General features: G+C 40.4%; 1 protein-coding gene across 1 annotated transcript; it reads right to left on the bottom strand.

Annotated features, from left to right (window-relative positions):
- Positions 1-11,377: 11,377 nt before the first annotated feature.
- LOC311137548 (uncharacterized protein) lies at positions 11,378-25,672 on the bottom strand. The gene is made up of 3 exons (XM_084172069.1): positions 25,486-25,672; positions 14,398-14,575; positions 11,378-13,264 (listed from the first exon to the last, which is right to left on the bottom strand). The coding sequence occupies exons 1-3, from the start codon at positions 25,492-25,494 to the stop codon at positions 12,327-12,329; spliced, it is 1,125 nt and encodes a 374-aa protein (XP_084028195.1). The 5' UTR covers positions 25,495-25,672; the 3' UTR covers positions 11,378-12,326.
- Between the last annotated feature and the right edge of the window lie 214 nt (positions 25,673-25,886).

The following is a 25,886-nucleotide window of genomic DNA, read 5'->3' as shown; positions in this document are numbered from 1 at the left end:
ACGGAGGAGTATTGAAATGTTGTAATAACTCAGTGAGTGCATAAAATACTAAATTCTTGTTTGTCCTTTGTTATTCTGTCATATGAGAGACGGTAAGAGGAAGGAGGAGAGAGAGAGAGAGCGGAAGTGCTGACGTATACATCACGCGACAAGAGTCTGCTGCAACGGGACCAGGTCAAACTAAGGCCAGTACTGTTATATTTACAAAACCTACCTTCCCATACAGGATATTTGATGTTATGACAATCTGACAGGTACTTGGCAACAGACTGATCAATTGATGTAATTGCGTATTGGAGTTTTTGTGCATGAGTGGGTTTGATTAGAGTTGTGTTGGGAATCGAGTACTGACATTATTCTGTAAAATTGAGGTCATTGGGTGCTTATTAAGCAATTGGTTTATGAGTACTGTAATGTTGCTGAATTATAGGTCTTTTCTTTTTTGGATTGCTCTGAAGTTGTCTACTTTCCTGTACTTTTCCTGATCTGAGGTGGTAAGATACCAATTCATTAATTAGTGGCTAAAATAAATAAACTAATAATAAAAAATAAATAAAAAAATATGTTTGATTATTCATAAATTTATTGATTAATTGTTTAATTATTTTGAATTAATAATTAAAGGGAGGAAACTATATAGTCTAAAATAATAAAATAATTCACAATAAAGGAATATAAAACAGTTGTTACAATGGGGGAAAAGGACATCAAGACTATGAAGGTAATTACACCTGTTGATAAAGTACAAAATAATAATCCTCTAGTTAATGGTATTGCAAGGTTATCTGGAAAATTGAACAAACGTTGGCCTGACATTGAACAACCATGGCCAGTGGAAGGGACTCTTAACCCTGACGTCATCAACATAATGAAAGTGCTTCTGTCAATTCATAAAGCAGATCAAAAGAAAGGAAAAAAAAGGGAACAACGTAAAGAAAAGAGACAAAGAGAGCTGGGTGTTCTTAAGTTGTTTGAAAATGAAGGACAAAAACTGATAAAAGATACCAGCGATAAAAGAAACAAAGGTATAGAGAAAATTGTAAATGCGGTGAAGGCGACAGAAAAACTAATGACAGAAGTCAGTACACCTTTCTCACATACGGATTCAGCAAAAAGACCCCCACCTTATGAGAAAGAAGTAGAGTTTAAGGACGTCTATCCTCAGCTTCCAGTGATCATTCAGGAGGGTGATTATTGCATCAGAGATGAAGATGAACAAATAATAGAGAGAGGACAAGCAGAAACGACCATAAAAATGAATCCAAACTCCAGAAGTAAGAAAAAACCGAGATGTCTGGAAACTAAGGGTAGAATGGGGTTCAGGAGAATGGAACTTGATGATGATGATGATCAGAGTGATTCAGAAGAGATCATGGGTGGATATGACCCTGTGATCAGACGGAGGTTGGCCAGAGCGGAAAGAAGGGGTGATGGATGTTTGAAGAAGAAGAATACAAGAGATTCGAGTTCTGATGGAAGTAAAGATGGAGACAGCGATAAAGATTTGGAGATTAAAGGTGCTTCATATTCAAGATGATTTTATCCTACAATGACTAGCACAGAACAAATAGAAAGAGATATAGACCGATGCGTATCATGCCTGGATAAAGCGAATGATTTAGAAGAAGTAAAAGGACTGGAAGAACAACTCAGGAAGCTGAAGATACAGAAGAAAAAACTGCTGAAAAAAGGACCCCAAGAATTGGAGAAGAGGTATACATTAAGGCCAAGACAAGGGAGCACCAGTAAGAAGATGATGCCAGTGATCATTCGAGGTCAAAACTTAGAATATAAGCCTTTGCAAAATACCGATATGTCAGATATACTTGAGAAGCTGCCTACTCTTCAAGATGGAGCCTATCCTTAGATTTCAAAATTGGAAGAAATTACGGTGGGAACACAGTCTGCTATAGGAGACATTAAGAGACTTTTGGCTAATCTCCTTGGGATTCCAGGTATGGAAGACATTTTTCAGAGAGCGGGACTCAATAGATATGTGGGGACTGCAGTGAACGACCCTGAATTGTTGGCTGCAAGTAGGAATTGTCGGTGGAGAGCATTGAAAGATACATTTCCAACAAATGTGCATCCTGATAACATTCTGATTGACCCACTAGGACAACAAGAAAATCCGAGAGCCTATGTGTCAAGAGTCCATCAAGTGTGGAGAAATATTACTGGAAATGATCCAAATGTGAGTCAAATTGAGCAGTCAATTTTGAGAGCTAAATTGCAGATGGGACTGCCCTCACCAGTAAGGAGCAAACTGGCAGAGGTGGTTGGACTTGGAAGCATGACAAAAGGCATCTATACAGATCATATAGCCCATCAAGTGGATCTGTACAGGAAAAAGGAACACAACCAGAAAGAACAGGACCAAGAAACTCTCAGAAAACTCAATCAAATACAGCTGGTGGAGAATAAGAAGGAGAAGAAACAAGCTTTGGTTATGCAGAATCAGGGTGCACCAAATCAACAATCACTGCCACAGCTTCAACAGGACCAGTTCCAACCGCAATTGTATCAGCCACCAATAGCGGTTCCAGTTGTTCCATATCCACAGCCAGTTTCTGGACAGACACAGAATTGGAGAGGAAGAGGACGAGAAGGCGCAGAAAGAGGAAGAGGAGGAAGGCCATACTTCCAGCAACTTTCAGAAGCGTGTTATAATTGTGGACAGGTTGGTCACTTTGCCCATGATTGCAATGCGCCAGGAGGAAACATCGGAGGAAATTTCAGAGGAAGATACAGGGGTCTGTCAAGATCATCTGGAGGACCGGTGAACTCCTATAGGGGCCCGGAGCAAGGATTCTAGGGGTGCCCAGAAGATCCGATAGGGGGGTGTCAGCTGGTAGCATCAGGACCGGAAAAAGATCCAACAATTGAGGTGAAAATAAACAACCAACCATTGGAAGTGATGGCGGATGGCGGAGCTGCTTTTACCTGTGTTCGGCCTGAAGATGCTACACATCTCCCTATGTCCAATCAACTCATTAGGACAATCGGATTCGAGGGAGTAAAACAGCCGATTCCTCTTACGGAACCAATTGAGCTCTGCTATAAACATCAAAAAATTACAATACCCATACTGGTATCAGAACATACACCTATTGCATTGTTGGGAAGAGATGCATTGTGTAAGTTGAACTGTACAATAAGATGTACACCAGACGGCTGTCTGGTAGAAGTGCCAAAGGAAAAGGTTTACAAATTGTTGATGATGACAGAGATGGATTCGTCTTCAGTATTCTGGATTGGAAATCTCAGTGAAGATTTTTTGAAGCAGGCTAAGATATGGGAGAAATTTATTGTGGCAAATATGCCAGATGCGAGGCTTCCGGAATATCCATTTCATTGTACGCTCAAGTATTTCAAGAATGCTGCCCAACCAGACTCAGAGGAATGGTTGAGTCATCAACCAAAGAATGTTCAACTTAGCTCATGTTGCATTATTTTAGGACCACAAGGAGCAGCTATGAAGATAAACACAGACGATTATCTGAATAAAGAATTTGAGATTGAGAAGAGTGTGCCACATGTGACCTTGTTGGTTTCGGAAGACTATGAGCAGAAGCAAATAGGAGAAATTATGACAGAAGCAGAGAAAGCTGTTTTCAGATCGATGAAAGAGAATTTGGCGATTTGGAGGAGTGAAGATCAACGATTTCTCAAAATAATGATTTCGGCTCAAGGACAAGGAGAGCCACAAGCTGTACGGATGACACATGAATCTATTTGCAGTGCGAAGATGGATTCAGACCCTATGAAAGAGGAGATGTTGCAACAAGTTCCAGAATGTTTGTGGTCTCAACACAGTACCGATATTGGACTTGTGAAATCAGCCCAACCTGTGAAAGTTGAACTTCGACCAGGAGCCAGACCTCCTTGGAAGAATCAGTATCCATTGAAAGATGAAGCAATCCAAGGGATTGAACCACAAATTGAAGGACTTTTGAAAGCAGGTGTTTTAAGGACAACAAAAAATCCTCAGAGTAACACACCTTTGTTGCCTGTGGAAAAACCAGATGGAACTTATCGTGTGGTTCATGATTTGAGAGCGGTGAATGAAGTAGTGACTGACTTTCCAGCAGAAGTGAAGTGCCAGATCCGCATACCTTGTTAGCCCAAATTCCTCCTGATGCGACACATTTTACGGTGTTAGACTTATGTGGTGCATTTTTTTGTGTTCCACTTAGTGTAGAAAGTCAGGGTTTATTTGGGTTCACATATAAGGGACAATTCTATGAGTATAGTCGTTTAGCCCAGGGCTACAAGCATAGTCCTCATATCTTCAATAAAGTACTGAAGGATGATTTGGTAGGGATAGATCAGATATTGCAAAGCACTGTCATTCAGTATGTAGATGACATAATAATTTGCTCACAAAATAAAGAAACACATCATAGAGACTCAATTAAATTGCTACAGGTATTGGCAGAAAAGGGGCATAAGGTTTCACAGAAAAAGTTGCAATATTGCCAGGAGAGGGTTGTTTATTTGGGTGAGAAAATAACGCATGGACACAGAAGCATTTCGGAAAGTCAATTGGAAGCTATTCGTAAGGCTCCGAAGCCTAGAACTGTCAGAGAGATGATGACATTTCTTGGTATTGCGGGTTATTCCTCAGCTTGGGTGGAGAACTATACTAGTTTGATGGGGCCTTTGAGAGTTATGGTTAAGGATGCTGGAAGTGGACAACTCCATAGCAATCTTTCCTGGACACAGGAAGGCCATGTGGCATTTGAAACGATCAAACAGAGGTTGCAGGAGGCACCTGCACTTACACTACCAGACTACTCTAAGAACTTTTTGCTATATGTATCCACTTCTACTGGAGGTAGATATGCATGTGCAGTTCTTTGTCAGCCGACAGGCACAGGGACGAATCCTCAGCCTATTTCCTACTACTCTACTGCCTATTCAGAAGTAGAACTAGGGCTACCGCTGTGCTACAGCGCAATGGTGGGAGTATATTTAATGTATGACAAAGCATCATCGGTTACGATGGGTTACCCAGTAACAATTCTTACCCATCATAGTCTCAGAAATCTTCTGAACTATGGGAAATATACATTGACTATGCCTAGGCTCAGAGACTATTATAGGCTCTTAGAGCAGGAAGATGTCACCCTAGTGAGGTGTGATACGGTAAATCCAGCTGAGAATTTGCCAACTTCAGAGGATGGTGAGTCACATGATTGTGTCCAAGACGCAGAGAAATACTTGAGGCTTAGATCAGATTTGCGAGCCTTTCCATTAAGTGAGGCAGACCTGGAGTATTGGACTGATGGGTCTTGTTATCGTGTGGGAGATAAATTGTGTGCTGGCTATGCAGTAGTTAAAGCCCAAGGAATTGGATTTGTTGTTGAAAAGGCTGAAGTAATACCACAGCCTGCATCTGCACAACTTGCTGAACTTGTGGGGCTAACAGAAGCATGTTTGTTAGCAGAAGGAAAGCGAGTGACGATATACACTGATTCAGCATATGCACATAGTGTATGTCATTTGTTTGGGGCAGTATGGAAAGGTTGAGGGTTTAAGAAAGCGGATGGTTCTCCGATACAACATCATGCGCAAATAATGAAACTGTTGCATGCTATGATGAAGCCTAAAGAGATAGCTAAGTGCGCAGCTCATAAAACAGATGTGTCAAAAGTCACCCAAGGGAACAAAGCTGCTGATGAAGCTGCAAAAGCCTTCACAGGAGCGGACAAATTGGGCAAGGTTTTTCTGGTCACTCATGGAGTGGACTTGGAAGACAAAATTACGCTTAAGGATGTGATTTTGATGCAGGAAGCTGCTTCTATGATTGACAAACAGCTGTGGCTAGACCGAGGGGCGGTCAAAGATGCTACTGGTCTTTGGAGAAACCATGAGGGGTTAATAGTAGCGCCTCTAGACCTCTTAGGTCTGATGATTCAGGAAGCACATGGGTTAGCTCATGTTGCAAGGGGGGAGGTTAGAAGAAAGATCACAAAGGAGTATGGTTTTTGGGCTCCATATTTGTTTGAACAGATTGACTATATGATAGGAAGGTGTACAATCTGTCTGAAAAATAATGTTCGCAGGGGTGTGACTGTTCTTCCTGGTTACATTCCTACACCGAGAGGTCCTATGCGTGAATTGGTTATTGACTTTGTTGATATGATAAAACCAGTGAGGGCTAAAAGCTGTTTTTGTTCTAATAAAACATATGATGGAAAGGGTATGTTTATGGGAATATCAGATTGTGATGATTATATGATGACTTTGGGTAAGCATGAACATAAGGTTAGTAATGAGAAATATAATGTAACTTTTTATGTTCCAGTTAGTAAGAAGAGCAGGACTTTGATGGTGAAAGATCAGCTTTTGCCTGGCAATGTGACTATTGGGAATTTTAGAGATATTTGGTGGGTTTGTGGTGATAAAGCGTATAAATTCTTACCCTATGGATGGACAGGATGTTGTTACATGTCGACGTTGAAGCTTCCATATGAGGTTTTTACCATTGAAAGAGGAGAAGCACCGGACACAGATAAATCTGAGTCTAGGTTTGGAAATAGAGTGAAAAGGGACATGGCGAAATTTCATAGTCTGGAAGCCTACCATTGGAGGATAAGTCTAGGAGAGAAGTGGGGACTGGGACTTTTTCCATGGTATGGTGTAACATTTTTGGCAGATCATATTGATAATATTACCTATACTTTGCAGGGTTTTGCAAATGAAACGATAAGAGGGTTTAACCTTCTGTCGAATACTCAAAGAAGTCACAGACTGACGCTGTTGAAACATGACATGGCTCTTGACTATATTCTAGCAAAACAAGGTGGCTTATGTTTGGCTATGAATTTGACGGGGGATGATTGTTATACTCTGATCCCAGATAGTTCCGATAATATCACTAGTGTTATAGATGCATTGAAGAATATAAGGGATGCATTTGCATCTGAAGGAGCTGGATGGTCAGCGAAGACTTGGTTGCAAGATCAGTTAGGCCCAGTGGGAGCAGTGATGGTTCAGATTTTAGTAGCAGCTCTGATAGCACTGTGTGTGATGTTTTGCTTTTGTACTTTGTTACTGACCTTTGCGAAGGCTATGATATTGAGATGGGTTGGAGTTGTGATGCCTGGAGACAACACTCAGATGCCGTTGTTGACTGTTCCTGATCTGGATGAAGATGGACAAGTGGGACTGGATGGAGTATTGATGGATAAATATCCATTTTGATTATCTCATCATTTTTCAAATGTTTTTCAATATTAGTGTGATTTTAGTATTTTGTTATGAATCAAAGGGGGGAAATAGAATGTGATTCATTTATATATCATTTTATATATCATTTTTTATATTCTTAGTTGATATTGATGTTTTAATTTGAATGTGTTGTTTTGCAAAAGATACTGTTTGGTCTTTTCTTTTCTTCCAGAAGCATTTGGGGGAATATGTAGAGATTCAAATGCTCAAACAAGGATAATATGAAAGGACAATATGAAGGGACTGGAGGAGATGGAACAAGGAAGGTGTGGAAATGTTCCGATTCCATCATCAACGATGCATTGGAAGTCGACACTGCTGAGATGATGAAGTGTAGTGGACTACATTCCAGTGTCTGCAATGAAATATAGACATATTTGCATGTGTAATACATAATTTGTGTCATATTCTTTCTGTATTAATTTTTGTAGAATGATATTTGCTGTTATTGGATACATGTGGGGATCTCAGATGTTTTTGTTTATTTCGTGAATAAGGCTGCCAGACAGGTTTTTCGCTCTCACACTCCATAAAGATTTGTTCATATTTCATAGAAATGTATTCACACTCAATAGAAAAATGTGTTTTTGGTTTATTGTTAAAGATACTCAATAAGATAAATTGTTACTTGTCATAATCCTATTCTTTTTGTTTTCGAGACTTAATTTGTATCGAAGGGGGGAATATGTAGTGTATGAAGAATTATGACTTTGCTCATGTTTTCAAGTGGAACCTGAGAGGATGTTTATTCAGTTTTAGAGGGATCCGTTTTAGAGTGACACCCCATAGAACAGAGGAAGTCTGTTGGGTGGAGACAGGTGATTGGTCAGTATGGGAAACCACCCATATCCTGGTAAAGATTATATAAGTACTGGGTAGAGACAAAGAAGATCAGAACAGACATATTCTTTTGGGACACTGTTCTCCAGATGCTGCAGACGTCTGTAAACTTATGCTGAAATCTTGTGATATAAATAAAACTTATAATCAAAGTACAGTATAAGCGGACTCCTTGGTTTCACAGCATAATTAGCAACGTTAACTCGACACTACACAATAAAATAGAAAATATGAAAAATGTTGCCAGTGCAAAAGTGAGCTGCAACATGCGTCATTGGTGTAGCTTATGCCTAATTATTTCTCCCTGGTTCTGACTTTACCTGCTGCTTGCGCATTGCTTGTATCATCAATCTGTGTGCGATAGGCTAGTAGACTACTTGGCTGAATTACCGCCATGGTTTACAGTGGGGGAAAAAAGTATTTAGTCAGCCACCAATTGTGCAAGTTCTCCCACTTAAAAAGATGAGAGAGGCCTGTAATTTTCATCATTGGTACACGTCAACTATGACAGACAAAATGAGAAAAAAATATCCAGAAAATCACATTGTAGGATTTTTAATGAATTTATTTGCAAATTATGGTGGAAAATAAGTATTTGGTCAATAAAAAAAGTTTCTCAATACTTTGTTATATACCCTTTGTTGGCAATGACACAGGTCAAACTTTTTCTGTAAGTCTTCACAAGGTTTTCACACACTGTTGCTGGTATTTTGGCCCATTCCTCCATGCAGATCTCCTCTAGAGCAGTGATGTTTTGGGGCTGTCGCTGGGCAACACGGACTTTCAACTCCCTCCAATTTTCTATGGGGTTGAGATCTGGAGACTGGCTAGGCCACTCCAGGACCTTGAAATGCTTCTTACGAAGCCACTCATTCGTTGCCCGGGCGGTGTGTTTGGGATCATTGTCATGCTGAAAGACCCAGCCACGTTTCATCTTCAATGCCCTTGCTGATGGAAGGAGGTTTTCACTCAAAATCTCACGATACATGGCCCCATTCATTCTTTCCTTTACACGGATCAGTCGTCCTGGTCCCTTTGCAGAAAAACAGCCCCAAAGCATGATGTTTCCACCCCCATGCTTCACAGTAGGTATGGTGTTCTTTGGATGCAACTCAGCATTCTTTGTCCTCCAAACACGACGAGTTGAGTTTTGACCAAAAAGTTCTATTTTGGTTTCATCTGACCATATGACATTCTCCCAATCCTCTTCTGGATCATCCAAATGCACTCTAGCAAACTTCAGACGGGCCTGGACTTAAGCAGGGGGACACGTCTGCACTGCAGGATTTGAGTCCCTGGCGGCGTAGTGTGTTACTGATGGTAGGCTTTGTTACTTTGGTCCCAGCTCTCTGCAGGTCATTCACTAGGTCCCCCCGTGTGGTTCTGGGATTTTTGCTCACCGTTCTTGTGATCATTTTGACCCCACGGGGTGAGATCTTGCGTGGAGCCCCAGATCGAGGGAGATTATCAGTGGTCTTGTATGTCTTCCATTTCCTAATAATTGCTCCCACAGTTGATTTCTTCAAACCAAGCTGCTTACCTATTGCAGATTCAGTCTTCCCAGCCTGGTGCAGGTCTACAATTTAGTTTCTGGTGTCCTTTGACAGCTCTTTGGTCTTGGCCATAGTGGAGTTTGGAGTGTGACTGTTTGAGGTTGTGGACAGGTGTCTTTTATACTGATAACAAGTTCAAACAGGTGCCATTAATACTGGTAACGAGTGGAGGACAGAGGAGCCTCTTAAAGAAGAAGTTACAGGTCTGTGAGAGCCAGAAATCTTGCTTGTTTGTGGTGACCAAATACTTATTTTCCACCATAATTTGCAAATAAATTCATTAAAAATCCTACAATGTGATTTTCTGGATATTTTTTTCTCATTTTGTCTGTCATAGTTGACGTGTACCTATGATGAAAATTACAGGCCTCTCTCATCTTTTTAAGTGGGAGAACTTGCACAATTGGTGGCTGACTAAATACTTTTTTTCCCCACTGTATGTTGTCTAGCTGTTCAAATCGAACGCATGGATGTGGAAAATCAAAGAAAACTAGACCTACTAGACCCACAGTAGATATACTGTTCATAAAAGTCAACCAAACTTACCCGATCCATCTTGGAAGCGATTACTTATTTTGTCAATGCGTTCAGATAAATAAAAGCTAGACCACACTTTTTTAAATATCAAAATTCGATGTAAATTGTGATAAAGGTCTCATCTACACTAATCTTACATCGGAATAGATCTAGCCTGTGAAATTTTATTTGGTTTGAAAACTCGATAGAGGATGGTGACAATGAACTTCCTGTAAATGCTTTTCGGCTTCTTCTGTTGTGTTTAAGAGGTGCTGCTACCTACAGTACAGGGTCATCAACACTTTTCTTCAAGTGGGTGAGGCGGTTTAGGGAGTCATTTATTGCTAGAAAATAACTGTATTGTCTCAAATATATAGTATGTTAAAAGAATGGCAAAAATTTTGGCTATTTTTGCTATAATCAATATCATCTATTTAAACTATACATTATTATTTGAATCACGTTTTTGGTTTCATCCTCGATGATTATAAGTGCATGATGTCCATGTGTGGTCATGTCCATGTGTGGTCAATCACAACAAATCTAAGGTATTTATAGAAACAACAAAAACAGCTTTGCTGGAAGGTGGCAGGCCGAATTTGAGATTAGTGAAATTCCTTGATATTGTCTTTCAAATTAGCTCATGGCTAGATGGCTTGCTTAAGGCTTAAAGCCGTCCTCTGACTGGAAGACGCAAAAGCGGCCTGCCAAGGGCTTGTAGCAGTCCTATGAGCGCAGGCTAAGAAACTTCTATTAGATCAAATAAACCTCACGTGGCAAATAAGCCATTCGTTTTTTTGGATGACCAATTTCAACACTCTCTCATTGACCTCTGTATAAGAACTCCTTGATTGGTGGGGGGAAAAAACAAACAAACGCCACCTATACGCTTTATCTATAATTTCCCTTCACATGACAAGGATTGAAAAGGATTTGCCAGTAGATTGTTGACTTGATTCATGATGATGACTGCTAGCTTGCTAGCTAAGATTTTGAAAGTAGGATGTTGACATGATCAGTCCAATCAAAGATACTGTAGATATAACGTGACTTGACGTCGATTTATCTGTGGCCAATGACCTTAAGCCTTCTTGGATGGGCACTTCTAATGTAACTATATGGCAGCACCCAAGGGGCTTGAATTTTCAATCTCTCTCCAGTAGATTTTGCAGTGAGGTACAGTAGTGTTCCAATGAGTGACAGAACACTGAGCCAATCACGGCGAACAGATCACTGAGCAAATATGTGGCTTTATTAACTCAATGATTATTATATATTTTTTTACATTGTTTGCAAACTGATATGTGACACGTATTAATGCCAAAATAACATCCAATATTTTCCTATGGCAAAACTGAATGGGTTGTAGGGATGAATATAAATAGTGATAACACACATAAAGCTACCATTGCTGCAATGATAGAACACATTTTACACTCCAGGGACATACTTAAAGTCACTGGGACATTTTCATCCCAAGTGAGCCCGACCAACCCTGTCTCATTGACTATAACGCCTACAGGTTAATTCAGGTATTCTATTTATCAATGTGTGTGTGTCTGACTGTGCAGGTGTGTACATTTCAATGTGTGCTTGTGAGTGTGTGTGAGGACAAGTGCATAGGTTTGTGGGTTTGCAATTGGTGTAGGGTGGTATGTGCATTAACATTAGTGAAGTAACACATAAAACATTGGTTTAGGTGTTATTACATGATCGGTAGAAGTTATTACGTTATTCATTAAAATATGTTACTCACCTGATAACGTAACTTATTACATTAAATGGAAAAAGTTATAACAATTCAACATTTTATCACATTAACCGAATAAATATTACATTTCCCGGTTTTATTACATTATAAATCTAAAAGTTATTACATTAACCATTTGTTACAAGACACAGCATACCTCTTCTTGCCTTGACCTCATGGATATAATTTTCCAATGTATCATTGATTAGTTTTAGAACCACACGCACACACGTTGACTATGACCTCTTCTATGATAACATTTATCCATTTAGATTCCAATGTGATATTACATAGACACAGGGGAGACCTGATCCGAGATCAGAACTTCATATTATGCTCCAGAGGTTACCATGGTGATCAGACTAAGTCAACTGTTTAAGAAAGGGAGATGGATATGACTGTTCACTAGATGTTTTCTATTGATCCTTTATTTAGGGATCTGGAACCGGTGTCGGATAGGAGGGAGATGAAATACGGCACGTTTTTGCTTTCTGGTGTTTTTTCATTGGCCCTAAATGAGCAAAGCTCTTCCCACATAGACAGACATACGGTTTCTCTCCAGTGTGTGTTCGCTGGTGTGTATTTAGGGTCCCTGAAAGACTGAAACTCTTCCCACACTTATCACAACTAAAAGGTTTTTCTCCAGTGTGTGTTCGCTGGTGTCTATTCAGGTGTTCTGATAGAGCAAAGCTCTTCCCACACTGATCACAGCTATAAGGCTTCTCTCCAGTGTGTGTTCGCAGGTGTCTATTCAGGTGTCCTGATAGAGCAAAGCTCTTCCCACATAGACAGACATAAGTTCTCTCTCCAGTGTGTGTTACCTGGTGTGCAGTCAGCTCTCCTGACCGAGCAAAGCTCTTTCCACAATGATCACAGCTATAAGGCTTCTCTCCAGTGTGTACACGCTGGTGTATGGTTAGAGCTCCCGAGTTAGCAAAGCTTTTACCACAATCAAGGCAGGGGTAAGGCTTCTCCCCTGTATGAATTCTCAGATGAGATTTGAAGGTGTTAGAAGCAGCAAAACTCTTCCCACACTGTGAGCATCTGTAAGGTTTCTCTCCTGTATGGATTCTCAGATGAGATTTGAAGGTGTTAGATGAAGCAAAACTCTTCCCGCATTGAGAGCAGCAGTACAGTTTCTCTCTGGTGTGAATCCGCTGGTGAATTATGAAGGACCTCCGTGTAATGAAGCTCTTCCCACAGTCAGAGCAGCAGTGGTGAGGTTTCTTCCCTGTACGTCTCTGCTGGTGTTTCATGAGGTGATCTGTTCGGGAGAGAGTCTTCTCTGCCTTGTCAGCAACATGTTGTTGTTGAGACTCCCCAGATGATAAGTCCCTCCCACTGAGAGAGCAACGGTTAGGGGTGTCCCCTGCGAAACAAAGACATTGAATGATTAGGTTTTCGAAATATCACTGTCAATATACACTGGCCAGTTTATTAGGTACACTACCCGTTCATGAAAATAGATCGCTCCTACAGACAGTGAGTCACGTGGCTGTGGCTTGCTATATAAAGCAGGCAGACAGGCAGAGGCATTCAGTTACTGTTTGATTGAACATTAGAATGGGCAAAACAAGTGACCCAAGCGACTGAGCGTGGTATGATTGTCCGTGCCAGATGCGCTGGATCCAGTATCTCAGAAATGGCCAACCTCCTGGACTTTTCATGCACGACAGTGTCTAGGGTTTATCAAGAATTGTGCGACAAACAAAAAACAACCAGTCAGTGGCAGTCCTGTGGGTGAAAACAGCTCGTTGACGAGAGAGGTGCAAGCTATCAAGCGGGACAAACACAAATAACGGCGCAGTACAACCGTGGTGAACAGAGCGGCATCTTGGAACGCACAACTCGTCAATCCTCGTCACTGATGGGCTATTGCAGCAGACGACCACACAGGGATACGCTCCTTTCAACTAAAAACAAGAAGAAGCGGCTCCAGTGGGCACACGATCAACACTGGACAATTAAGGAGTGGTCCGACGAATTCCGGTTCCTGTTGCGTCATGCTGATGGCATAGTCAGGATTTGGCGTAAGCAGCATGAGTCCATGGACCCATCCTGCCTGGTGTCATTGGTACAGGCTGGTGGTGGACTGGTGTGTGGAATGTTTTCCTGGCACACTTTAGGTGTCTTGATACCAATTGAGCAACGATTTAACACCACAGTGTATCTGAGCATTATTGCTGACAAAACCCAATAGAATATCTTTGAGATGAGATGGAACGGGCTGTTGGCAGCATGAATGTGCCGCCGTCCAATCTGCAGTAACTGCATGATTCCATCGCATCACCATGGACCAACATCCCTGTGGAACTTTTCCGACACCTTGTAGAATCCATGCCCCGAAGAATTCAGGCTGTTACAGAGATAAAAAGGGGTCCGATCCGGTACTAGATGGGTGTACCTAATAAACTGACAACTGAGTCTATATTGTTTATCAATCAATTAACAGAAGTTGCAGAAGCAGATTGTAGTCTAATCCACACACACCATTGTTCTTACTTGATGAAATCAACTCTTCCTCCTCGTGTCCCCCTCTCAAACTTCCACTCTGCCCTGGTGTTTTCCTGCAGTCGACCAGCCGCACAGACACCCTCTTCAGACCCAGCAGTAAGGCGCTACCAGGAGAGTTGTGACCAGGGGACTCCAGCAGGGTGGAGGAGGACGGGCTAGCTCTGTCCTGGTGACCACAGGAAGTATTGTACATAGAATATCATTAGACCAAATATTTGATTACTTTAGTCTAAATCTCTGATTTAATTGGGTGCATCCTTAAAATATCTCCTTTCTCCTGAAGTGTGCAATCGTTCACTACTTTCCACCCTGAGTTAATCTTGGTTAGCCCAGAACTAAAGTCTCACGTAATTGGTCAGCCGCTCGATTAACTTCTGGGTTCATACATTGAGAGATTAAGAGATTCTAGAACAAGGAGCAGAACTGGAATGAGGAGCTCCTCCTCTTGATATGGGCCGAATGTGTCCTCCCCTTCCAAAATTTGAAAGATGCTAACACCTGCTAAATCGTGATTTGTTCAAATAACCAGTGAGGAAAAACCTAAACACCTGAACTACTGCTACTCATTATCCCACTATTGGAGCATGTTGAGAAAAATGTCAGTCTTCTAGTTTCAGTATCCTTATACACTACATGAATAGAAGAAACCATCTGATATAGGTGTATTGTGGCATGTAGCAGAAGCCTACAGTAAAAAGGTATTGGTGTAGCTTGGTGCAATTTCTGCCCCATGCAACATTGCTCAATATCAACTTTTCTATGTGACTTGTTACTGTAACAGCATCATCATCTAAAATCAGCTTACAGTAACAATATTCAGACAATGAGTGGAATAAACTAATTTACCACCCAAGTATTTCAGCAGTGCATTGTACGCTACACCATCATTTCAAATGGTAGCACAGTGACCCACTTTTCCCTACTGTATAGAAGCACACTGGCTGAAGAAGGATAATGTAGGTTTTATAGCCAAATCCATAAATTATTTGGTTTTACCTTCCAACCTAAATTCAATTAATGTCAATTCATACAGTTTTCAAACTGTACATAAACTAGACAGTTTTTAGCAGTTTGATGAAATGGTAGTTAAATGTATTGTTAACAAATATTTAAGTAATCAATTGAAAATGGCCGAAGAGTTTTGAAACCGATTTGTGCTTAGAGTTGTGAAAATGTACCACATACTTGTGAAAATCGCAACAAACAGAGAAAAGTCATGGGCTAGTGGGAGTATCCACCATATGTTTTATACCAGTAATTTCCTTTCAAATCAGTGAAGGGAAGTGAACAAGTGCACACTTTGGGAGGACGGAAAGACAATTAGGGATTCGTTAACTCCCAAGTGGCGCAGTTGTCTAAGGCACTGCATCGCAGTGCTAGCTGTGCCACTAGAGATCCTGGTTCGAATCCAGGCTCTGTCGTAGCCGGCCGCGACCGGGAGACCCATGGGGCGGCGCACAATTGGCCCAGCGTCGTCCAGGGTAGGGGAGGGAATGGCCGGCAGGGATGTAGCTCAGTTGGTAGAACATGGCTGGGTTGTGGGTTCGATTCCCATGGGGGCCAGTATGAAAAAAATACAAAAAATAATGTATGCACTCACTAACTGTAAGTCGCTCTGGATAAGAGCGTCTGCTAAAAAAAAAAAAAAAATAGTATCTAGGCAGAAGTGGAGATAGCGTGAGGGCCATGTGGGCGACTAAAATAATAATAATACATGTAAGCCTACCAACAAACAAACAAAAACATTATGTAACACTATAAAACATTATGTAACACTATAAAACATGGCAAAATGTACTTTTAAAATGTTTTATCCTGGAATTCGTCTGGGCTGTTGTCGCTTGTTTTATAAAGCAATGTACCCTACGACTGTCTGTCACTGTACCTCCTTGAGGGGCCCCCTGGGACTGGTGGCTGCACTGCTGGTTGGGGTAGGACCAGGCTATTTATTTAGTAAGTTATTTATTAAGTTGAATAGTTTAAATTAAGTTAACACAATCCCCTAGACTTGAGGTAGGCCTATAGTAGAAGAATCCAACAATTATGCATATTGTCTACATTCTAAACAATCTAATAATTCCTGCCTAAAGATTTAAGAAACAAAAACACATAAAAAAAAACAGAATAGCATATTGAGTTTTAAAGGTAGACTCAGCAATATGACGTAGGCTATATGCACAAAGTAAACAGCATAGTGGGTCAATTAACGCAATAACCAAGGAAGTTGAAGCGCGAGGCTAAACTTCTCCAATGTTTTGGTCCCATGGCTATCATGCTGGAACAGCGTGAAGCGTACCCTTGCACATGCACAGATACTGTGTGTGACTGAGTGAGAGCAAAGTCTTGCATCTCGCTCATTGCAATATCTGCGGTGCTGCTTGTGACATCATTTCACTGAGTCTACCTTTTAATGTAGCATATCTTACAGTGTGTATGCAATTTAGTAGACACATATTCCTGTGCCCTAATCATAGTGAAGACATCTATTTTATAGTAAGAATTAAAAACAAAAAACTGTTATAAGTGAGAAGTAGGCATTGGTCTGAAGCTTCAAAAGGAAATGCCACTATTGTACTTCAAACAATGTTTATTCAGGTTGCTTAGGATTCAAACCTTCTCAAACAGCCCAATTCAGACTCTTAGAGGAGGTGCTCCCACAAAGTGATTTGTACCGGATACAAGGATTCTTCACACACCACACTAATCCCATTCCACTATTTAAAAAAATATATATACACTGAGCAAAAATAACACGCAATATGCAACAATTTCAAAGATTGTAGTTCATATGAGAAAATCAGTCAATTAAAATAACTTCATTAGGCCCTAATCTATGGATTTCACATGACTGGGAATACATATGCATCTGTTGGTTACAGCTACCTTTAAATAATTAGCTTCACAATGTGCCTCAAGATCTCGTTGCAGTATTTTTGTGCATTCAAATTGCTAATCAATAAAATGCAGTGGTGTTTGTTGTCCGTAGCTTAGGCCTGCCCATACCATAACCCCACCATGGGGCACTCTGTTCACAATGTAGACATCAGCAAACCGCTCGCCCACACGATACCATACACATGGTCTGCGATTGTGAGACCTGGTTGGACGTACTGCCAAATTCTCTAAATCGACATTGGAGGCGGCATATTGTAGAGAAATGAACAATCAATTCTCTGCCAACAGCTCTGGTGGACATTCTTGCAGTCAGCATGCCAATTGCACGCTCCCTCAAAAAAAAAAAAATATGTGGCATTGTGTTGTGTGACAAAACTGCACATAGGGCCGTGGGGACGACTGTTTCAAAAAATAAATATAATAATAATACATGTAAGCCTACCAAAAAACGAATAAACATTATGTAACACTATAAGACATTATGTAACACTACAGAACATTATGTAACACTATAAAACATTACGTGACACTATAAAACAATTTAACACTATAAAACATAATTTAAAAAGATGCACTATGCAGAAATTGCTCCACCATTTCCTGGTTGCTAAATTGTTTCTAGTTCGCCTAATTTCAGTTTGTGACAAAACAAGCAAGTATAGTGTAGAGAATCATTGTAGCATCTAAACCGCTGTGAAATATATTTTCCATAACCCGAACTATTGTATTTTCAGCTGTTTGAAGCTGGTGTACAAAACCGAAAGTAAAATAATCTAAATCTGTTTGTCATAAATAATATGAACGCAATCAATCATTAGTTAATTTCATCACACAGACGAGTCCTTCATGCTTTGAAATGCAATAAAGCATTTTAGTTTTAAAATAAAGTAACAAAAGGGCGCTTTGAATAATTAGCCTAAACAATAAATAAACCGCAATTCACTAACTGTTTTTAGTCTTCGCTGTAATAAAGGCTTTATATATTTTTTCTTTAGAATAGACTCTGGTACACTTATCATTTATTTAGTGTTGTTTACACAGCTCCAAATGGTGATAAAGAATTATACATCTAACAGCACCTGTTTGGAACACATAATACTCACGCAGCGTGCTTGCTGCTTTTTCGGGATCTGCAGTAGTTTCCACAAATACAGTGGTGTGAAAAAGTGTTTGCCCCCTTCCTGATTTCTTATTTGTTTGCATGTTTGTCACAGAAATGTTTCAGATCAAACAAATTTAAATATTAGTCAAAGATAACACAAGTAAACACAAAATGCAGTTTTGAAATGGTTGTTATTATTATTAAGGGAAAACAAAATCCAAACCTACATGGCCCTGTGTGAAAAGGTGTTTGCCCCCCCCCGTTATAACACAACTCAACTGTGGTTTATCACATCTGAGTTCAATTCCTCTAGCCACACCCAGGCCTGATTACTGCCACACCTGTTCTCAATCAAGGAATCACTTAAATAGGACCTGCCTGACAAAGTGAAGTAGACCAAAAGATCCTCAGAAGCTAGACATCATGCCGAGATCCAAAGAAATTCAGGAACAAATGAGAAAGAAAGTCATTGAGATCCATCAGTCTGGAAAAGGTTATAAATCCAGTTCTAAAGCTTTGGGACTCCAGCGAACCACAGTGAGAGCCATTATCCACAAATGCCATGGAGTGGCCGGGCGACCAAAATTACCCCAAGAGCGCAGCGACGACTCATCCAAGAGGTCACAAGACCCCACAACAACATCCAAAGAGCTGCAGGCCTCACTTGCCTCAGTTAAGGTCAGTGTTCATGACTCCACCATAAGAAAGAGACTGGGCAAAAATGGCTTGCATGGCAGAGTTCCAAGACAAAAACCACTGCTGAGCAAAAAGAACATTAAGGCTTGTCTCATTTTTGCCAGAAAACATATTGATGATCCCCAAGACCTTTGGGAAAATACTCTGTGGACTGACGAGACAAAAGTTGAACTTTTTGGAAGGCGTGTGTCCCATTACATCTGGCGTAAAAGTAACACCGCATTTCAGAAAAAGAACATCATACCAACAGTAAAATAAGGTGGTGGTAGTGTGATGGTCTGGCCTTGTTTTGCTGCTTCAGGACCTGGAAGACACGCTGTGATAAATGGAACCATGAATTCTGCTTTCTACCAAAGAATCCTGAAGGAGAATGTCCGGCCATCAGTTCGTGACCTCAAGCTGAAGCGAACTTGGGTTCTGCAGCAGGACAATGATCCAAAACACACCAGCAAGTCCACCTCTGAATGGCTGAAGAAAAACAAAATGAAGACTTTGGAGTGGCCTAGTCAAAGTCCTGACCTGAATCCTATTGAGATGCTGTGGTATGACCTTAAAAAGGCAGTTCATGCTCGAAAACCCTCCAATGTGGCTGAATTACAACAATTCTACAAAGACGAGTGGGCCATAATTCCTCCACAGCGATGTAAAAGACTCATTGCAAGTTATCGCAAACGCTTGATTGCAGTTGTTGCTGCTAAGGGTGACCCAACCAGTTATTAGGTTGTAGGGGGCAATCACTTTTTCACACAGGGCCATGTGGGTTTGAATTTTGTTTTCCCTTAATAATAATAACCTTCATTTCAAAACTGCATTTTGTGTTTACATGGGTTATCTTTGACTAATATTAAAATGTGTTTGATCTGAAACATTTAAGTGTGACAAACATGCAAACAAATAAGAAATCAGGAAGGGGGCAAACACTTTCACACCACTGTAAGTCAAATGTCTTCCACACATCTGACTTCCCCGTTCCCTCCTGAGCAACCAGTTTTCCCCGTTTTCAAATTCAGTTTTTCATGTCCTCCGGATTCATTTTTCTGTGTTAGTGAGTTTTATAACCAATTTATTGATGTGATTATGATAGGCTATAGGTCAGGCCCTACTGGTCACGTGCATTAAATGTATACCTGCTTCACGTAAAGAGAGCAAGGGTTGAGGCTGAGGGAATGTTTTTGCTAAACAAATTAGGGATTTTGGTAACAACTTCAGTCAGAGAAACAGGCAAGGAATGAAATGTGCTGTGGTGCCCGTCCGCTGCAGCAGGGAGGAGAGAGATTACCAACGTTCGCCAGTCATCTGACGCCCTTGAGTCATTTGTGTGTCTTAATTTCATCGAACAGTGCGCTTAAAGCATCAGACAAACTCAGTGCATTTAGTTGATTTTATTCAATGACATAAGGTGTATCTTTATATGGTCGAAAGAACAGACCCATATTTATTTTTTGTCAGGGACAGCCTTAAGTACAATAGACCAACATAGCTCCTGTAGTAGGTAAAATCTGTGTGCTGGAAAACCTTGGTAGAGTAGGGATTGTGGTGCTCGTGTGAATATCCTTTGTTTTTGGGCTTCACACCAATGCCTACTTCTCACTTAAAACAGTTGTTTTGTTTTAAATGTCCATGATTATTACACTGGAAGGTTCTTTTCTGTTAAAGGTACAGCTGAAGTCGGAGGTTTACATACACCTTATCCAAATATATTTAAACTAAGTTTCACAATTCCTGACATTTAATCCTAGTAAAAATTCCCTGTCTTGGGTCAGTTAGGATCACCACTTTATTTTAAGAAGGTGAAATGTCAGAATAATAGTAGAGAGAATTATTTATTTAAGCTTTTTTCTTTCATCACTTTCCCAGTGGGTCAGAAGTTTACATACACTCAATTAGTATTTGGTAGCATTGCCTTTAAATTGTTTAACTTGGGTCAAACGTTTTGGGTAGCCTTCCACAAGCTTCCCACAATAAGTTGGGTGAATTTTGGCCCATTCCTCCTGACAGAGTTGGTGTAACTGAGTCAGGTTTGTAGGCCTCCTTGCTCGCACACGCTTTTTCAGTTCTGCCCACAAATGTCCTATAGGATTGAGGTCAGGGCTTTGTGATGGCCACTCCAATGCCTTGACTTTGTTGTCCTTAAGCCATTTTGCCGAAACTTTGGAAGCATGCTTGGGGTCATTGTCCATTTGGAAGACCCATTTGCGACCAAGCTAGAACTTCCTGACTGATGTCTTGAGATGTTGCTTCAATATATCCACATAATTTTCCTTCCTCATGATGCCATCTATTTTGTGAAGTGCACCAGTCCCTCCTACAGCAAAGCACCCCCACAGCATGATGCTGCCACCCCGTGCTTCACGGTTGGGATGGTGTTCTTCTGCTTGCAAGCCACCCCCTTTTTCCTCCAAACATAACGATGGTCATTATGGCCAAACAGTTCTATTTTTGTTTAATCAGACCAGAGGACATTTCTCCAAAAAGTACGATCTTTGTCCCCATGTGCAGTTGCAAACCGTAGTCAGGCTTTTTTATGGCGGTTTTGGAGCAGTGGCATCTTCCTTGCTGAGCGGCCTTTCAGGTTATGTTGATATTGGACTCGTTTTACTGTGAATATAGATACTTTTGTACCTGTTTCCTCCAGCATCTTCACAAGGTCCTTTGCTGTTGTTCTGGGATTGATTTGCACTTTTCGCACCAAAGTACGTTCATCTCTAGGAGACAGAACGTGTCTCCTTCCTGAGCGGTATGACGGCTGCGTGGTCCCATGGTGTTTATACTTGCGTACTATTGTTTGTACAGATGAATGTGGAACCTTCAGGCATTTGGAAATTGCTCCCAAGGATGAACCAGACTTGTGGAAGTCTACCATTTTTTTTCTGAGGTCTTGGCTGCTTTTGATTTTCCCATAATGTCAAGCAAAGAGGCACTGAGTTTGAAGGTAGGCTTTGAAATACATCCACAGGTACACCTCCAATTGACTCAAATGGTGTCAATTAGCCTATCAGAAGCTTCTAAAGCCATGACATCATTTTCTGGAATTTTCCAAGCTGTTTAAAGGCACAGTCAACTTAGTGTATGTAAACTTCTGACCCACTGGAATTGTGATACAGTGAAATATAAGTGAAATAATCGGTCTATAAACAATTGTTGGAAAAATTACGTGTCATGAACAAAGATGTCCTAACCAACCTGCCAAAACGATACTTTGTTAAGAAGAAATTTGTGGAGTGGTTGAAAAAAACGAGTTTATATGACTCCAACCTAAGTGTATGTAAACTTCCGACTTCAACTGTATATTATACAACATTTCCACATGCAAAGCCAGATTTTTTTTGAGCAACCAAGTCTGCCATTGGCAGTGCTATTGTAACCTTTAATTTGGCCTCTGCCAAAAGGTCTGCACCTTAATGGCACAGGTTTTGTGCTTACATAACTCCCCAAATACAGGTGTGCCAAGCTTGTAGTGTCATACCCAAGAAGACTCAAGGCTGTAATCGCTGCGAAAGGTGCTTTAACAAAGTACTGAGTAAAGGGTCAGAATAGTTATACAAATAAAGTATCTGTTTTTTTGTTTGTTTTTGCAAACATTTCTGAAAAACTATTTTCGCTTTGTCATTATGGGGTATTGTGTGTAGATTGATGAGGTAAAACATTTATTTGATCCATTTTAGAATAAGGCTGTAACGTAACAAAATGTGGAAAACGTGAAGGGTTCGGAATACTTTCCAAATTTGATTTAACAAATGTCGGATTGACTAAATTTGTAGCTGCAACAGATTTTATAATTACTCACTCTCAAGTGCACATTTCCGTCCATTAGCAACCAATGATGAGCTACCTTTTTTGTAGCATTTCTGACAATGCTAACATCTTCTCAGCCATATCTCAGAGTTCTATATAAACGGGTCAGCAACAATACAGCTGCTATTAGCTAACATTAGCTCTCTTGTCCAAAGTCCAGCAGCTAGCCTCTGTAGCTAGCTAGCTAACACCAGTCAGCTGAACGCTAGCTAGCTAATGAACGGGCAAAGAAAGGTAGATAGCTATATTTGTTTATGGAAGGTTTGTTATACAAATAACAAAGCCATTTGGAAGCTAGAGCCAGACAACAACAGCTGACATTGACACAGACAGTAGCTAACGATAGCTAGTTCACTTCCAAATGCCAGTCCTAAATATTTTTCACAAAACATAGCTAGCTAGCTATGTATATCAGTTCAAAACCAACACCCAACTTTGGGAAAATCGTCACGCTGCTGTCTTACAATGCATGCAATACAATTGGCTTTTGCAACACTAGCTAGCTCTATAGTCCAAGCTATGGTAAGAGCTAGCCATATTTCACTGTCGGACACAACTCAAACTGTAGCTGAGAAAACAAATGCACATGTAACAGCATGTTGTCCACTGCAGTGAGCAAATGCATGCTTGCTAGCATCAGGACAAACTCACCAGTTTCAAACATCCAGAATACATTCCAGTATGCTCCTTCTCCGGTCTTCTTGACATTTTATCCAAATCGGTTTAGATCAACAGTGCCAAACTAACAACTCTGCCATTTGACCGGCTTGATTGTTTTTACAGCTCTGATCTGGATGGTGGACTAGCCCATGTGTTGGATATTTGTCAACAACTCTGCAGTGCACGCTATTCCAGTGGTGTGGTGCTTGGGGTGGGAGACGGGGCTAATATCCCCCAAACCCTGATTATATAAATGTATAGGATGCATAACTGCAATGGTTTAGGCTAGAAACAAGCTGTAAAAGGCACAAGAAAGACGTGGCTCTATTGTACATGGGGATATCTTTGTTTAGTTTCTATGGCTGAGTTATATGACCTTCAGGTATACAACCTTTAATTCAATGGCAACCATTTTCCTTTACTTAGCTTTTAATGGGAATTGATTCATATTTTACAATGCAAGACCATCACAATCAATTAGCTATTCACCTTCTGAAAGCTGCAGACAATTACCTTTGACTATCCATGGTCAATTCTAAACATACTTCAATAGTTAGTTCAATACTGATTTGAGCTATTAGAGGACAACAGCCAGTATATTCTCATTTTAATCTGACGTCTAGAATTTGAGCTAGGTGGACGCAGAAAATACTCTGAAAACTAAATTGCTAAGGACCCTGTTAGAAATCCGGTATATGGTACTCCGTAACGGCTGGACAGCTCATGACGAGAGGTGGGGAGTGTGTTGTGTATCTCCAATCAAGTTGATTTGTGAGTTTTCATCAACATTGGAGTCATAATGGTAGGGAGATTTTAATTTAACAGAAATTCTGAATCGAGATGTCTTTTAGAAATATATGATATTGGGATAACTCCGAATATCACACATGGACATTTCCTATGGTCGGATATGGAATCATTCATTATCCTGAGATATGTGACACCCTATTTTCTCTCTTCATGTTGACAAATACTGACTGTATACATTGCATGTGTTTCTCAGCACATTCAAGACATGAAGCTTCTCTTGGTTGAGGTCCATATATGGATCTTGATATGCTGACAATAAGGAGGATTTCTGAAGCATTTCTGAGTTTTCAGCAAAGGCTCAATAATTAGACAAATATGAAATCCATATTTTTGTCCTATGCACAAATCATTTTTGGATTCCCTCCAGATATCATACATGGTTTGGCCAGATATTGACTCATTATATATCCTGAGATAGGCCTATGTGGACACCTTACTTTCTCAATATGATGACACATACTGACAGTAAGCCTACATAGTATATTTTCTCAGCACATACAATGCATATTCTCTTGACTGAGGTCCACATCAGGATTTCTGATGCTTATTTGAGCTGAGGACATGATCAATCATTGGACAAATATTAACTCCATATCATTTCAAACTATCATTGTTGTATCCCCTATCCATAAAGGCGCGCACAAACACAAGATAAAAGCACTAACTGGTAGCCCAGCAACAAGAATCACGTATTTTCAAATGTCATATGTTTTATTTGGGCGCCACAAATGAGTGTGTAAATGGTGTGTGGTCGAACTGGCAACTGGAGAAACAAAGTGAGAAGGTGCTCAGTAAATGCCTCAAAGAGGTTAACAGGTGTCTTCAAGGCCTCTCAATGGCCAATACATAGCATCAGCAATCCAGGGTTTATATACATCATTGGTGTAGCTTATGCCTAATTATTTCTCCCTGGTTCTGACTTTACCTAATGGTTGCGTATTGCTTGTATCATCAATATGTGTGCGATAGGCTACTTATATGAAATTACCACCATGGTTTCTTTTGTCTAGCTGTTCAAATCTAACGCATGGATATGTAAGATCAAAGATGATGAAAACTACACCTAGACATTTTATACACCACAGTAAGCATACTGCTCATAAGTCAACCAAACTTACCCGATGCATCGTGGAAGCTACTGTATTCTTTCTTCGTTTCTTCAAATGAATAAAATCTAGACCACACCTTTTTAAATATCAAAACTCGATTTAAGTTGTCACAAATAAACGTCTCATGTAGACTAATATTACATCAGAAAATATCCTACAAAAGCCTGTGGAATTTTATTTGGTTTGAATACTCGATGGAGGATGGTAACAAAGAACTTCCCGTTGATGCTTTTCGGCTTCTTCTGTGGTGTTTTAAGAGGTGCCGCCATCTACAGTACATAGTCTTCAGCACTTCTCTTCAAGCGGGTGAGGCGGTTTAGAGAGTAATTAATTGCTAGAAAGAAACTGTTTGTATTGTTATATATATATATAAATAATAATAAATGAATGAATGGCAGTCCTATGAGTGC

This window comes from Coregonus lavaretus, assembly GCF_964263955.1.
Source record: "Coregonus lavaretus genome assembly, chromosome: 2".
NCBI lineage: Eukaryota > Metazoa > Chordata > Actinopteri > Salmoniformes > Salmonidae > Coregonus > Coregonus lavaretus.
Note: the sequence above shows the minus strand (reverse complement) of the source record. Positions and strands in the feature narration are given on the sequence as shown.